Here is a 16,961-nt window from a genome sequence, read left to right on the forward strand (position 1 = left end):
ATGGAAGAAGGGATTTCTTTTAGGTTAATTCTTTAAGGTATGCATTTAGTTATAGGAGCTAAACACTTCAATGAGCAAACTGTACAACAACTTGCATCGACCCGGAGTTGGTTGCTGCAAAAGAAAATTAAAGTACCAAAAATATATTAAAACCAAGTTTTCAGCTATGTCAGGCCTTAATAAAGAAAAGAACTTTAGAAGAACATAAGAGAGAATTGCAACATTATATGATATGGCTTTGCAAACATCATGCAAACAACATCCAAATTATGCCAGGAAATATTTAAAACCTCACATAGATTTGTGTTTTCCAGAAATAATGGAAAGAATCATGTTTCATGAAGCTTAGAAGCTTAAGCATGAAATTTTTTTCCACGTGGTCTCTCTTGCTCACAGCAAGAATGCTGACTTCACATTTCTTTTTCCGTACATATTTAATGGTTCTGCTGATACTGTAACAATGTAAGAAAAGGCAAATATTTCATTTCTTCCACAGAAAAAAAATCGTTCCTGATAGGTTATTTTAACTATAAAAACAATATTCCATCTAGTTCACCTAGCCCTTCAAACCTCAAGCATATCTTCAGTGTGTACAACATATTCGTTTTCTTTTAAAGTAACAGGTGTCAGTTGTACAGTAAACCAGAGAAAAATGGAAAAGGGAGAAATCACACACCGTAAACATTGTAAACAGATTTCTCTTAGACATAATAAACTTAAAATTATCTGCCAGAGCTGTCTTTTTAACAATTATATAAAATTCTTTGCCCTGTACCATACCTCTTCTTTAAAACATTAAAAATGTTTTAATTAGCTAGAAAAGCTATTTGAAAGTAAGACAGTCCTTTCATCAATCTAAGAAGCAAGAAAAACATATTTTTTTCAAACTATTTATTTTTACATTTACCTTAATTTTCATTTCCTATTCTACGAAATTTACCCACAGTACACAAGGGAAAGTAATAAAACTGATTCTACAAGCAAAGACCAACATCTACCCATGACACCAAAAAATACCAGCGAAAGAACACGTCTAATTTAAATCTACACCACTTTAAATCTACACCACATGCAACAAATTCATATCTCTGTCCCATGATGCATAACCATACAAAATTCTATACTCTTACTTTGATGTACTGTTCTTAGGGAAACTGCGGTAGCATAAAAAGAAAAGAGAAGCATTTAGACAGTAATTTCAGTGTTGTTTCCTTCCTTGCAATCATTTCAATCCTCTTACCCAAAGCCAGAGTAAGAAAAAAAACCTAAAATAAATAAATGGATGTATTGTTTTTTTGAAGCCTCTAGAAGCAAAATAGCAATATAAAAATGATATAGAAGTTGTGGTACAAACTCATTTCTTTTTAAACAGAGAAGAAATACGTGAAAACATTTTGAACATAACTGCATACAGAAAAAACCTCAGAGATTATTATGAACACACCTGCCTAAACCAAGATGTTCTGTTTAAACTTTGTGATAGCTTACAAAGGAAGAGGTGAATATGCTAAAAGGTAGTCTTTATGTAATTAAGTTTAAAAGTAATCCAGCTGCAACTCAATTCATGAGAAAGCAGGCTCCATTCCCTGACAGATCTGCTTGCTAGCTGCAAAAGTAAGGATTGCTCAAGTATCTCTGTTCCATTTTCCAAGAAGGGCTTAGCTGTCTAATTTTAAATAGAGGGAAGGAACTGCAGGCAGTAAGTGCTCTAGAGGCTTAGAATATTTGGAAATTTTTCCTCTTTATAACAATACTCAGTGCTCCCAGGAGTACAAGCTTCACCAAGAAAGCTAAGGATATATTCCCAGAGCCAACTGGTGAAGTGGCTGATGGTTTATTTGTTAACATCACATTCATTTAGTACAACTGGCAGTCTGAATCTTTCCATTTTTAACATTTCAGGGTAACCACCTTTATATATTTGTGAAAATAATAGCAAGATAGCTTCAATTTTGTGTACTGGGTTTGATTTTACTTGTCTTGATTTTTTTTTAATTTAAGGAAAAAATTAAAATATACATACATCTTGCTCTCCCTGTGTGTGAATAAAGCCAAAAAACTCTGAGAAATCACAGAACATTTTCAGTTGAGGGTCCCAAACACAATCCATAAAGACAAAACTACAAAACTGGGCACAAATATATTCTAAAGCCTCAGGAAAACAATGCCAGAGGAGGGAAAAAATTAAATTAGTTCAGCAAAAGCCTACATAGTATAACAGTCAGACAAACTAAGCTTCCCACTGCACAATACATACATAATAAAGGTAGCTGTCAGACTCGTGGTAAACGGCACATAATCATTGTTTTCCTCTGGAAGTAAATTAACCTGAAACTGCTTATCACTGTAGGATCAAAACAAAAAGGTAAACCCTAGCAAAGAATCCTCCAGTTGCCTTCCAAATCAAAGAAGCTTCCAGGTTTTTTTCTTTGCAGCCCTAGGAAAGGATGCACAAACTAACCCATGAAGTATTTCTTTCTTCTCTTACACTCCTGCTTAAGAACAAACTTTGTTCTCAGTAAAACATGAAATAGGTTGACTTAGGGATAGAAAAGTTAAAAGATATGTAATTGTTTATGTAAGTTTTCTATGCAACTGGATTGAAGGAAAAACATAACTCAATGTTGACACTATAAGCACTATTTATTAGCCTAACAGTTATTCTTATCTTGTCATTAAAAAAGTAAGAACTATTGGATTAAGCCCTGTTTCCTACTAAGTTTTGCACAGTATAAATTTCTTTGCATGTTTCCAGTTCTGAAATGGAAAATAAGAGATGATGCATCTCAGGTTTTTTGAGCAAATTTAGCCCTCACTAGACATAATTCCCATTAACATTAAAAGAAATTACTGATTCTATAGTTCTTATGCATGTAAAGCTCCCTTCAATAGGAATTGTTCATCTATAAAAGCTAGGAATAATCTGCTTGAAACATAACAACTTCAGTACCACAGAATTTAAGTTAAAAAAGTGTAAGAAATATTACTTTAGAACATGATTGTATTATAGTGAAAAAATACTACTTTTAACTCCAAATGTAAAATATTTTAACTAAGTAGGACTTAAAAGTGTATTCCTCACTGTACATTTACATCATAATGCATAGAATGGAAGAAAAAATGGAATTATAGAATGTCATAAAATAGTTTAAACAGCTGCATTTTAAACTGTATTTGATGATTGTTTTATGCTAACAGCAATCTTACACCCAAATTGTGCATCAGTTTCACAGCATTATACAGAAGAACGAAGATAAGGGGTTTTTTTCAGTGTTTCACTCCAAAATAAAGATTGATTTTAGTGTTCTACTTCATACAAATAAGTTTACTCTTGAAATAACAAACATTAAAAACTTGCACAGCAATATCAAAAGTGGAGTTCCACCAGCTTCAAAAAATACATTCAATAAACATATAATAGAACTTGACACAAGTCAATTTGTGTTGCTCAATTGTTTAAAATTGAGATATATGAAAAGAAATCATGATTTCACAAGTCAAACTTTTGTCAATAAAAACACAAAATTCTAAGCAGCTGTCAACTGGATTAATACCGCTTTTTGGCTTCGTGAGTGGTCAGCTCCAGATGTTTTTTTTAAAAGGTATCAAAAAACTCAAAGTGAGCTTGGACACCCTAAGTAAAATTACCTTGTAACTCCAAACAATTAGGTACTGACGATAAATCAGAGGCAGGCACCTTTAAAGTCTTTCAGAAGTGTTTTGCTAGCACTTGCTTTTGCAAGTCTGACACTCCCATTACCCGTATCAACCCTTAAAACTTCCTACATCACCTATTGCCCTCTATCATCTACTCCCCTTTTATTGTAAGAGAGGGATTTGAACAAAACTGGACACGGAGGAACAAACTCCACAATATCTAACAGAAATTCCATCATTTTTTTATTGGAAAGAAAAAAATGGGAAAACAGTAATCAGAAAATACCTTGAAGTTATAATTGGAAATAATCAAACCCAGTGACTCCAGAAGTATTTAATTCAAAATACCTTGGTGCATTTGTACCTGATCACCTAATTAGGAAACATTGGGCAAGATCTCATCATTGCCAAAATAAAAACAATTTCTTTTTTAAATAATTTTTTTTTCCTCAAAAAAATATAGGTATGATTAATACACTAAAACTTCAAAAGTAGGTTATAAATTGAAGACCACTCTGATTTTGAATATGGCTGATTACACTAGTAGGTATACAAATTTATTTTTTAAAGAAGAATGAACTTGCACTTCTCCATCTACTCCTACAAATTGAATTGAATGAAAGACAGGTAAATGAATGATAGAAAAAAGGAATACACACAGAAAGATTTATTGGTGGTGGAAATTTGTTAACATTGACCACACTGCACATTTCAGCAGTCCATGACATATTCTCGTTTGCTACACACAGATATTCATTCTAAGTTTGAAACCATAATTTGAACCATTTCAAACCAGTATGATTAGCACCACCAGCAACAAAAACAGACTCAGTCTTGCTCTGTCTCTTCCTTTGGGCTGGCACAAGCATTTGCACATTTTGCTGGATGACAGAACAGATTAACAGAAAGTTAAAATGAGCCTGACCTAAAAAGAAAAGCTCTTTCTAATCAAGATCAGATCCCTATTGATTACTCATCTTAAGATCACAGCCAATAGTGACAATTCATCAATTAGAACTTTTTTCCACACAAACCCCCAAATTTCATCAAAACAAAAAAATGCAAACCCCAAATATCCCAAAGTTCAATGTTTAGAATACTCAGCTACAACATGAAAGGCCCAACATAGACGCACTTTCTCTAAAGCTGCAAGTACATCCAGTAAAATACTTCTCTCAACTGCATAATAGAGTGTGACTTCGATACATACCTGTGGAATATAGAAAGACTGGTAGATAGACAAGCACCACATCTAGCACACAGTTGTGTTCACTTTTGCCTTTAGCAAAGCTCCCATAAGTGTGTGTGTATTAAATAGGAAAACATTTGATGGGAAGCTATTTTCCCTCTTAACTCTGATATACGATCTGGATTTCCTGAAGTCTTTACATGGATGCGAATTCAGGGGCAGTCTTTTCCCCTAACATATGTTACCCTTAATAAGCTTCTCTCTGAAGCTTACAATACTCCAGGTCACTACTGTATTTATGATAGAAGTAGTCGAAGGAGAAAGTTAACTTGATGTTTCATAACATTAATTTAGGAGGCATATAAATTATGTTTAGAATCCTGAAATATTCAAAACACTGACAAAAGTCTACCAGACAGCTATTCACCTTCCAGAGAAGTAGATATTTATCTGCTGAAGAAAAAGGCCCTAGGGGCATAGATCTTCATTATCCCAAAAATAACAGACTCGTAGGAAAAAAAATCAAATCCACAACACTTTTACTATCATAGGAAGTAAATTAAGACTATTGCAACAGATATACTTGCAGCACCACTGATGTAATTTTAATGGGAAAATGTGTTATTTCATCTCTCAAAGAAAACAGACTAAATTTAATGGACTATGAAAATAGTGTCAATTAAATGTCTTTTAAAAGGGTACAGATTTTGCTTCAGCCAGGCAACTAACTTAAGAAAATTGCAAAAAGTGATTTAATCCTGCAATTGGCAATGTTTTCTCTTTCCTAGTTGAGAACTTCCTTGTTTTCTATTACCACCCTGTTTTGGACTTCAAACATAAAGCAAGCCCAATTAATTGGATTGATAAAAATAATTTTTTGAATGAGGAAAAAAAAATCTTCAATTATGATAAAAGGCCTTAATATTTTCTCCAACAATTCGGAATTGTCATGTTTGACAGATTCACAGTTGTTAATTTATTTCCATTTTCTGTTTATGAACTCAAAAGAACTCTTCCCAAACACACCATGAGTTTCTGCTAATTTACCTGAGAAATGTCAATTTTTCATTTGTCTTCTTGCCACGTGCCCCAGGCAAATATGTAAGTTACATTCAGTGAACCAGGTTGTTGAAAATAAATTGAAGAAACTTTATAGAGGTTGAAAGTTTACTAGAAGTCACTCAAAAATTTGAATCTCCTCTTGCTGTTACCAAGGTATTAAGTGACAATCCCAATTATGCCAGAAAGGTAATTGTAAAGTTCTAATCAATTTACAAAACAGCAGGCACGTGTATGTGCACATGTGTTAGTACTTGTGCACATATTCTGCTACAGCTTTCATCTCCTGCCTACAGACTTTTTTAAATTGGGGTGGTTTTTGCTTTGTTTTGGGTCAGGTTTTTTTCACGTAAGAGATATTAGAGTAAAACAAGGAAAGTGCCCTTGGAGAAAACAAACAAGGATACACTAAAATTATGATCATGTGTGAGCAGACTAAGGAATTTATTTTACAATAAAGCAACATCAAAACTAAAGAGGTTTGGAATAACTGGCCAAATCAAACCATTTTTATTTGCAGCTCTCTACAATATGGGCAGACATGGACAGACCTAGAAACAGGAGTTATCAGAGAAGTAAGATAGGAACATGACATAAGATTGGTATTCTGGATGACTTTGAATGACAATAAACAGTAGACCTAGAACACTGCAGACAGTCAGATTAGCGAGAGTACATATATGAGTTCGCATGTCATACAACCGCACCTGTAACATTACAGCTGCTTTGCTGCTGTGGAAAACAACCACTAAATTGTACTTTAATAAAAAATCAGAAATAAAAAGGCTCAAATCACATGAAATCAATTTATATGAAAACAGAAATCTGGGTATTCACTACTGTGACAAAGGAGTCTAAGTTCAACATTACTGAGACACCCCAATATGCTGTCATTGTCCATGGGATATTTAGTCTATTAATTTGTCCATGGAATACCAAAGGCTTTGCAAAAAAGCTTGCAGTGTGAAGGCTGTACCAGGTTCTCTGAACCCTTTAAGCACTTGGTAGAGCAGTGGACCCAAGTTTGTTAAAAAAAAAAAACAGACACAACTCCCTAGGTCAGACTGTGAGACTGATACTCCCAATTAGCAAATTTAAAAGAGGTAAAGAAAAGGACTAGATTTTGCCACCAAAAGGACAGGCAGAGAAGGACTCCAGGGTAGTCTCCTACCAGACAGAGAAAGACACTGCTCCCTGACATAGAAGCATTCTGTTGAGTTGCTCTATCATCTCTTAATAAAATTCAGACTGCGTCTGAAATGTCACATCAGAGTGGCTGTGTCCTAGGTGGCAGAAGGCTCGATATATTCACAGAAAGGAAAGAACTATAGCTTCTTTTATTAGATAAACCAAATTAGAGGTACACAGAAACAAGCTTCCCTAACTACAGAATAATTTTTCTTCCTGTAAGATGAAGAACAGAATCCTGGAAAGAAAGAATGTTTTTTACAGAATCTTAAGAATCTGTTTCAAAATCTAAATACAAGGATAAAAATTGAAAGTTTAGATGTTTTCACAAGAAAACTAGGAATAAATAAGAGGAAATTATCTTTCAGATTTCTAAAGGGCAATTCCATGAGAAAAAAATATAAGTGAGAAAAAAAGTGACCTATTAAAAACTTTTATTGCAACTGCATGATAGAAGAAATTCCACATAAAATGTCTTCATCTGCAGTTTTAGAAGAGGTCAATTTCCCTATTGCATTCTAAGATCAGTCTTATTTTTTCTTATCAATGCAATATGCTTCTTAAAAGTTCTTAACTGGAAATAGATCAACTGCAAGTGAATTCACAGATATAAATATTCATTTATTCTAATTTTTTCCAATATGACCTACATATTAGAATACATCAGCAGAATAAAGATACTACACAGTTATACATTTACATGTTTGTCAAGTCTGTGAAATAAGTTTACTTGAATTTATTTTTGTGTTTTAGTGACCTCTGGTGGTTACATTCAAAGGAAACTGCTGTTCCCCAATTACCTAAATAAAAACTTTAAAAAATCCCCAAAGCACTGATCCTTCAAAACCCAACAAATTAAAGGCTTTTTGCATACAGTATATGAAAGTTCACTTTAGCCTTTAAAATAAGGATGAGGCTGCTTTTCTTACTGAAGTTTTTCTGCCTCTTTCAGGGCTTAATGTTACTACTACTTACAAAATCATTTTAACGACAACTAAAAAAGTTAATGGTGCAAATTCAACCTCAAATATAGAGGAACTATCCTTAAGTGATAAAAACTGGAATGAAAATTTGATATAAATAGCATGGTACAGGAAGGGAGCAAAAATAATTCCAGAATAGCATCTTCACGAGCTCTCAACTGACTTTTCACAAGTGGGAACAAATTTTGGAGCTAAAACAGATCACCTCTATTTAACAGATGAAAAAAGCAAAGAGTATTAGAAGTTACTAGGAATGGAAGTGGAAAGAAAACACAAAAAGCCCCGTCAATAGATAGATCACTCCTGTATCTTCAGACTGTAAGACCTGAATCAGAGTCATTTTAGATTATGTTGTTCTGTCTAGCTACAGTTTGATTTCGACACTTCCTAAATCACAGCAGCCACCAATTAACTTCAGCTGGAGTATCAGCTGGCTCAAATAAGAGGATAAATTACAGTATTATATTAATACAGTTTATAAGGCTGGTTTAAAGGTTTGCTTTGTGGTGTTTTTTTAAGCATCACACAACATAAAATAGCTGACAGTTAACAAGAATGTTCAACAAACTCACAGGTTTATCTGGTTCCTCTGGAGGGAGCAGAGGGGAACACAACTTGGCAGACAAGAAATTCATAAATGACTCCTTCCTACTTTTCCTATAAATGAACTGTTAAGTTTTGTGTACTGCCCACAGTTATTTGATTTTAGATTTTTAGATATTAGATTTTAGATTATTTGAAGACATGAAAATACAGGATTCAAATTTTTTTCTCATTCTAATTTTGTGTAAGCACTCTAAAATCTTTTTAATTCAGAGATATTACTTCGTGAGAAAAAAATCCGAATGAACGCCATTAAATAAAGCATAGTACATGCATTTTGAACTCAGATTTGTTAATTTAAAAAATAAATCCTTATTTTCTTAGTGAATGTATATAAAAACTAATTTTAATTCACATAAGAATGGGACTAGTCCCAGATTTAACTTGTTTTTTGAAGTACATGAATACTTATAAAAATGCTAAATTTCATTTGTGAATAATTTTTATGTTCATATAAAAAACCCACTGAAAACATTTTGAACAAAATAATATCACAGCTCAGAGTATAACTACTTCAGTCTATTGCTTTTAAATACAACAGCTGAGTAGGAAATGTGTTTTCTATGGTGGAAACTAGGAAGCTGGAGAAACTATTAATGAATATATTAGTGCTAAGGACCTTAACAAACACCTGAAGCCAAAAGCTATATGAACATCTCAAAATTACTTTTGAGTATTTTCACTGGAACTTTTAAAAGTTAAATATAAAAAAAAAAAATCAGTCACATACAAGAGTGCATTTAAATTGTGACCTGGAATTCAACTCACGTGCAACTGTCAGTATTGAAAGACGTTGACCAAACTTCAGAGATTGTAACTATAAGGACTCTTACCCCACTTTGTCACTTTATGAGACAAACAGGTATGAACTATAATGTTCTGAGTTCAGCTTTCACTACAGAATTGAAACATTAAGCAACATAACAAAATAATCATATTCTTAATATTCATTAAGAAGAAACCAGAGGGACCTCAAGCAACAAAATAGCCACATTTCCAAAACAGTCAGATATTAACCAATAACTGTATGTTCCTACATGCCAGATCTGCACAGTACAGAGGTGTATTTACAGCTTGTGTTTAGCAGTTGGGTCTCACATTCAAACACCCATGACATTCAAGTTCTGGCTTCACCTTATGAAGCAGAAATAATGTCACAGTCACACTTTAAACAAATAATAAATAGTACATTCTGTCAAGATTTCTCAATCTGTGTGCATGTGTCACATCCAAAAAAGGACGGTAAGACAATTTTGTCTAATCAGTCTTCTGCATAAGTCAACTACTGACCATGCAAAATGAAAAAAGAATTAAAAATACTTTTCTTCTCCAAAGAAAATTACTTGCCCTTCATTACACATACTCTTCAAGAACTGTGAGAAATCTCAAATTACTCCCATCTCAATTAATTTTCTGGAAAAAATATGCCTAAGTATCAATTGCACTATTTTTATACTAATTATAATAATTAATTTCAGGATAACCGAACAATAGCAACATTTTCTTCTTTCTACACACACAAGAAGCATGACAGTGACTGATTTTATGAAAAGGAGAGAAAAAGGTTAGAGTTTTTTATTGGTGGGTAGTTCAGCCACAGGTTAGTTAAGATCAGAACTACAACTATATAGAATGAGATCATAAATTTACACATTTAATTAATTAATTATATTCCAATTTAGACATATGAGGAAAAACTAAAGCAGGGTTCAAAACAAAAAAGCTGTGAAAGCTTCTGACATAAATAGTAAAAGCATTAACAAAACTCCCTGATAAAAAAAAAAAAAAGGTAAGTTACCTCAGAAACAGGTACATTTTCTCCAAGTTCAGATGTGTGTAATGCCAGTAAACCAATCACTCGAGCAACTTTAGCACGTCTGCGTACCAAATAAATATTTTGTGGGTGCAGAAAAACTATTTACAAAATACAACAAAACCAATCATGTCTCATTTATCTTTTACACAGGTTGCTAAGGGCAGGAAATATTTGATGTCCTATTTACAGCTCGGATTTCCTTCTTATTATTTATGGGATTTTTTTGTGTCAACAATTAATTCAGTATTTCAGCTCATTTTAGTAATAAATTCATGCATAAAGACAATTCTCTTCTTTAGCATGGAAGAGTGAAGATTCTTTAGTTTGTTAGTCTTACTAATCTGTCAGGCTCACGTACAGTTTTCATATAACACAGAAAACACCTATAGATAATTTCAGACTTCTCAGCTGACAAAATAGAAATCACATCTGTATCAGAAAATTAGTTTTAAATGTTTCATTAAAGAAAAGAATTGGAATAACAAAACATTTATGAAATAAACAGCAGAGGGCACTATCACATTGAAATATTTCTGACAGGTGTTACAGTTATTTTACTCCTTTATAGTATGGAGTTGGCTTATTCAGTGATTTTAAGTAACACTATTTGTTACACTATATTATATAACTTCCTAGATTAAATTTTAGAGATTTTCTATAATCTTTGGTCCTGTAGAATAGCAATATAATAATTCAATGCTGAAAAAATTCCATCTTATATTCACCATCATACTGCCAGTCAGATACCACAGCAGTCTGACACACTAAAACACTCCTCAAATAACCTGTTAATGAATATCTTTAATAAAATTCAGTGACAATTTTAAATTTGAACATATTAATTTAAAATAATTGTTACTTACATATCCCAGCTGGTGGCTGCACGCAGCTGCTGCATCAATATAGGAAACTATATTAAAGCAGACAAATAAACATTAGTGAATTTCAGTGATTTGATAGTTGCAAATGATAAACAAAAAATCAAAATATCCATAATTTCATAAAAATGTATTTGGATAACATTTGTGAAGAGTATTGTCACAAACAAACATGGTAGATAAACACTATTAAGGAGATAAAGATAAAAAATGAAAAAGAGATAAAGATAAAAAAGGAAGAAAAACACAATTCTTTCTATATTTTTGCCTTAAACTAAACTGCTAAACATATATCAGCATTAAAATAAAAAAACAAGTTTTTCATTCTGAACAACACTATGCAGCAGAAAAAAGTCTGATACTTTCACCTACAAAGACAGAGATCATCATATAGTATTATGAAACAAATATTTAATAAATTAATTTTGTGAAACTGGATAAAAACAGTTGGCAAATACTAGAATAATGAATGTTAACATGTATAATCAGCCCCAAAAGAACCAAACTCATCATTTCTAAAATGTTCTGTTAATTGGCAATTCAGTTACTGGATTAATGTTTCCCCCACCAAATTCTCCAATGATAATGGAATACACCTTCCAGCAATTCTTTTTCCTGCTTTCACTAGAATGCTATGGTGCAAGACCTACCACTTCTTCCAACCTAAATGCTTTTCATTGAATTTTTCTGGCAGTGCAATTTTGTCTTTAATATCTCTATATCCAACAATGACACATGAGCTTATGACTTAAGTGCATTAGCATAACTGTAGGAGAGTGAAGCAGTTTACTTTTAATTAAATAAAAAGAAAAGTGCTCATCTCAGGACAGCCTCTGTGATGCCTTTACATAATGACAAAAAAAAAAAAATCTATTTCTCTCCAGCATATGCAAGAATTTTGAGAAATATATTAAACCACTACAGAGGATATGAGTAAAACTGTTTGGTAAAAAGTAGTTCTTGAAAGGTGAAACGAATATTTAGGTATACCCTAAAAGAGACTCTTCAGAGACCCTGCTCACTGTAAGCACTGCTTACTGAAAGTTTTACTGCATGTTCTTTAGAAAGTTTTTCTTGCTATTCTTCACAGACATATGGCCAAATAAAAGACATATAGCAATTCACACATGAATTTTTTCAATATTCTCTGTCATTTACGATGATTTACAAAGACTAATATTTCATCATATCTTATTTCACACTCTCCATCAAGGTTAGTTTTTACCCCAACACGTTCACTAATACAACAAAACTATATGTAAATGTATCTGAAATGTAGGGCAAAGAATTAGTTTCCCTCAGCATTTTTAAAACACCTGACATGGAACATAGTAATTTTTTTGACATATTTTTGTCAGTACATCAATGATTTCTTCAAACATAACTAAAAGTAGCTGAGTTTTGCTACAACAGCAAGTATGTAAACCATGTTGATTCTTTCAAAGCTTTATTATTTACCAGCTGAGAGCTCATTAGCCTGCTTGCAATCTCCTTGTGGACAGCCAGAGTACACAGATAGTACAGTAAGTTCAGTTTAGAACGTGCTGCTCCTGTGTTCTTCTCAGTGGAATCCAGCAGTGAGCATACTCTTTTCAAGAAGTTATTCCAGTCCACATCTTTCATAGATGATAACTTCTCAGCTAAGAAGCAAACAAGTAGTTAAAGATAATCGATCTTTGATGTTGCTTTAACACTCTAGAAAGTAACATCAGCATGAATAAGTAAGTTCCAAAGTTTGAATCTAATTATAATTTTAGTACTTAAAATATTAAAGAAGCATGTTATAATTCATGTCTGAAGATTATCGAAATAAAAAGGAAGCAAGAAAAGAAACAAATGATAAACACAGAGCAATGAAAGCTTCAAAGCATTTTTGAAAGTGCAACCCTGCTAAGTCCCTGTACTTCATTTAAGGAAACATTATATTTAGGAAAAGTTGTCCTTTATCATTACTAATTCTTCATAAGAAAGTGCACTTTCATGAGAGTAAACTTGAGGTAAAACCTAACGAAAGTCAGTGAAATCTACTCAGAATCAATAAACTGAAAATGTGTATTGTTACTCATATAGGTAGGCACCCATTGAGCTAAATTTCAGTAGTATCAAAACACAGATGACTTCAGAAGGAACACAAAGAAATCAAGCCACTAGGACAATTAACATAAATCCCGTGGTTCAATTCACTGACCAGGGTACATGAACTGAGATTTTTCACAGACTTCCTTATCAGTCTCAACAGTTAATTTCAATCTAGCAGCCATACATTCCCTCAGTTTTGGTTAGTTATTTATTAATAACTTATCTGCCATCCTGATATCTCCACTATAGAATATTTAAAAGCACGTTTTCTGTATTTTATGTTAATTTTATACTTAAGTAACAATACCTACTAATGCAGGCAATTATAATATAGATTAGCAAAGGTGAAAAGAGGTGTGGATTGCAGGTATTTATCTTAATTTTTCCATACTATCTTTAATCACTACTGATGAGCAGCATCAAATTCAGTATCTTCAAAAACAATCAGAAAGTTGGCCAGAAAAAAGCTACAACTCCGAAAGCATTTCAACAACAAAAAAACCACTGTCTCATATTAAATAATACTGATAACAATAGTAAAACATATCAGAACATCAGTGTGATAAACTACTTAAATGCAATATGAAATATAATACTTCCCTTAGGCACTTGTATTGGATCATTTTTTGATGAACCAAATTAAAAATATTTTCTGTTACTACAGTCTTGATTGGGAGACTGGGGGACATTAAATTCCTTCCCAACTACAAAATTTCTTCAGCAAATTAACTCTCCAAGATACATATTTTATAGAAAGAAAAAATTAACTCTTATGCCTAGGAAGAGGTGCTATGTGAATTCCAGAAGGACTTCATATGTGGTTGGTATCCCTCTTTAAGCATGGTGAAGTGTGTAATACTTCCTTCAAAAGACTAGAGTAAATTTTCCAGGGGAAGGAATGATTACACTCATGACAATGAGCAGACTTTAGTTTTCAGAAATAACAGCACTCTTTCTAGACATTACAAACTAACGATAACAAAAAAGCAAACCCAAAACAACTCCACACTATCCTTTGGGACATGATTGCCATAACAATTCATGATTCAAGGTGGGATTGGCAAAGCTGACGAGTATTACAGCTGATCAACACTGTACATTTTAAGATCCTCTTTCCATGTGCTTCCCTTCCTTTTTAACATTTTAATATATTTAGTTGAAAATTTCAGTTAAAATATCTCAGTTGGAAAAAATCCACTGTTTTGCCCACACTAAAACAATGATGACTGTCTCATTGCAAAAGTTTTTGAGCACAAGCTTGTAACTGAAGAAGGCAGAAGAGAAAGGACTGTCATGTAACTCATGAAAAGGCTACTCAAAATTGGTCTAGCTAAAAACATTACAGAAACAGTTTCAGAAAAATGATGAGTTCTGAAACTGTGACGGTTTATAATCTACAGCAGGAGGCTACAGGTCTTGTGATAGCGAGTTACAGCAACACACGCAGAACTTGTTAACAGCTTCAGCAGATCCATACCTGAATGTGCTGGTACATGTAAAGTTTTTGAGTCAAATCTAACTGACACTTGCTTTATTATCTGGAAAAATAAACAAACACATTACAACTAGTTTTAATACATTTCTGGAAAATCTCTAAGTAGTTAAATGTGAGAGTACAAAGATGCAAAATTTGTGCAGGATGGGTGTACATACTACTTCTCTTTACTGAGGAATTTTCCATTGTTTTCTGGTATTTATTCCTTCCAAGCAAATATTGGAGATTTAACTCTATGTTTTTAACATAATTATATTGCTAGTGTTTCCATTTAAGTGATTTTTAAAATAGGATTACAAAATGATAGGATTTTTTCAGTTTACATTTTTATCTTGCTTGTATGTAGAAAAACACTTGCATTTGGGTTTCAAAAGCTACAGAAAGCATTTGGGTTTCAAAAGCTACTATGCAGATGACAGCTCATAAGTGTTTTAGCAATTCATTTCCATACAGCAAATACATATATACACTAGATCATTATAGAATATAAAAAGTCTTATTTTCAACAAGTAATTGTTCATAAGGTATGGGGATTTTTTTCCCCCTCGTGAAACATCATTTTCTGGCGCATCATGAAAATGGATGACTGCTCAGAGACTGAGGATTTGAGTGTGATTTTCAGTAAATAAAGCATACAGAAAAGGTAACTGTGTAGTGGAATTTAGCCTTTGACAGATGAAGTCTAAGTGTAACAAGAGAGTTATTTTCAATAAAAGGTCTTCAGCTCCACAGATCTGCAGAATACAGGGAAATTTTACAATCTAAGCTGACATTTCAACTTTTCAGATTCTGCCAGCATCTAGTAAATCCTTTTGCATGAGATTAAATTGCAAGCTCTTCAGCTTTACCAGGTGTCAGTATCATCCTTCAGTCTGAAGTGCAGACTAAAGATTACACGTCCCTGGAACTTAGCGGGCTATTTTGCATTAATTCTGAGTCTGCCATTGCATGGTAAGGAGATTAGTCTCCATGTGCACATCAGTATGTACACTTACCCCTAATCTCCTCTCTTATACTTGTAATAAGAAGAGAAGCTGGGAAGGACTAAGGCTTTGTGTCATTGTCCTGAGATAGAACTGACAATTTAACAGTGGTAGCATTCGAACACTTTGAAATTCTCCACTGGTAACAATGTCCTTCCCTCCAAACATATTAAAACATTATTATTTGGTAGTTATACTATCTAGCTGTATAAGATCTCTAATTTTTGAAAGTGTTAGGAAATCCATTAAAACAAACCAAAAGAATTGTTAATACTAAAGCAACACAGCAACTAAAAGCCGTAAGACATTCTTAATGAGATTAGATGTTCATTTCCAATCAAAAATGTTGCATTTTCTGCATCTGTCACTTACTGAGTAAAGTTGCTAAAACAGTTGCATTTTTTTTTAGCACAGAAACAAAGGAAGACTAAAGGGGCTCTTGCCTATTATTCCTTCTACCAGTAATGCCCATAAATGCACGTTACGCTGTCACTGCAGTGCAGAGCTCTGATTCTTTTTTGGTTCGCTCTTTGCTGTCAAGCAAGTGTCAGTCCCTGCTCAACAGACTCATTACAAACTGTTATCACACTAGAATACATATGACAGAAATAGGATGGACATTTCTTATAACAATAGGTGTTCTTTTGGAGAGAAAATGAGTTCAAAAACATTATCACATCTGAAGTTTAAAGAATAACAAAAGTTTTTCTGTAAAGGTCTAACTTATAATCTAGAAGGCTTCATATATGGCCTTGTTTTGAGTATACCAAACCACAGTTTTGTGCTCATTTAAGTAACAGGTATCAAAGGAAGTTATCAGAAAACAAATCTACAAAAACACTGAATGCAGTATTTAGTAGCTTCTATTTCTTGTAAGACATTATTTAATATTATTATTCAATCCCAAAATAACTCATTCCTCCAAATTAGCAACACAATAGAATTATACAGACTGCCAAAAAAATTGCATGAGAGCTTGCCAGATGACTGGGTGTAACTGCTTTAAAATGAGAACTGTAAAATACAGGAAA

The 16,961-nt window shown here is 33.0% G+C and overlaps 1 protein-coding gene across 9 annotated transcripts in view; it reads right to left on the bottom strand.

Moving 5' to 3' along the window:
• The window catches only part of ULK4 (unc-51 like kinase 4), a 226,062-nt gene that overhangs the window by 189,466 nt on the left and 19,635 nt on the right, over window positions 1-16,961 (bottom strand). For all 9 annotated transcript variants that reach the window (XR_007904773.1, XM_051789186.1, XM_051789185.1 and 6 more), the window contains exons 14-17: window positions 14,930-14,990; window positions 12,832-13,013; window positions 11,359-11,405; window positions 10,478-10,556 (exon numbers count right to left, since the gene is read on the bottom strand). Coding sequence is in view for 8 of the 9 variants with exons in the window: in XM_051789186.1 (XP_051645146.1) it covers window positions 10,478-10,556; window positions 11,359-11,405; window positions 12,832-13,013; window positions 14,930-14,990 (369 nt within the window). In the remaining variant the exon portion in view is untranslated. The remainder of the gene's footprint in view (window positions 1-10,477; window positions 10,557-11,358; window positions 11,406-12,831; window positions 13,014-14,929; window positions 14,991-16,961) is intronic.

The sequence above is a fragment of the Manacus candei genome, unplaced genomic scaffold (assembly GCF_025592945.1).
Source record: "Manacus candei isolate 608988 ecotype Guabito, Panama unplaced genomic scaffold, ASM2559294v1 h1tg000026l, whole genome shotgun sequence".
NCBI classification, from domain to species: Eukaryota; Metazoa; Chordata; class Aves; order Passeriformes; family Pipridae; genus Manacus; species Manacus candei.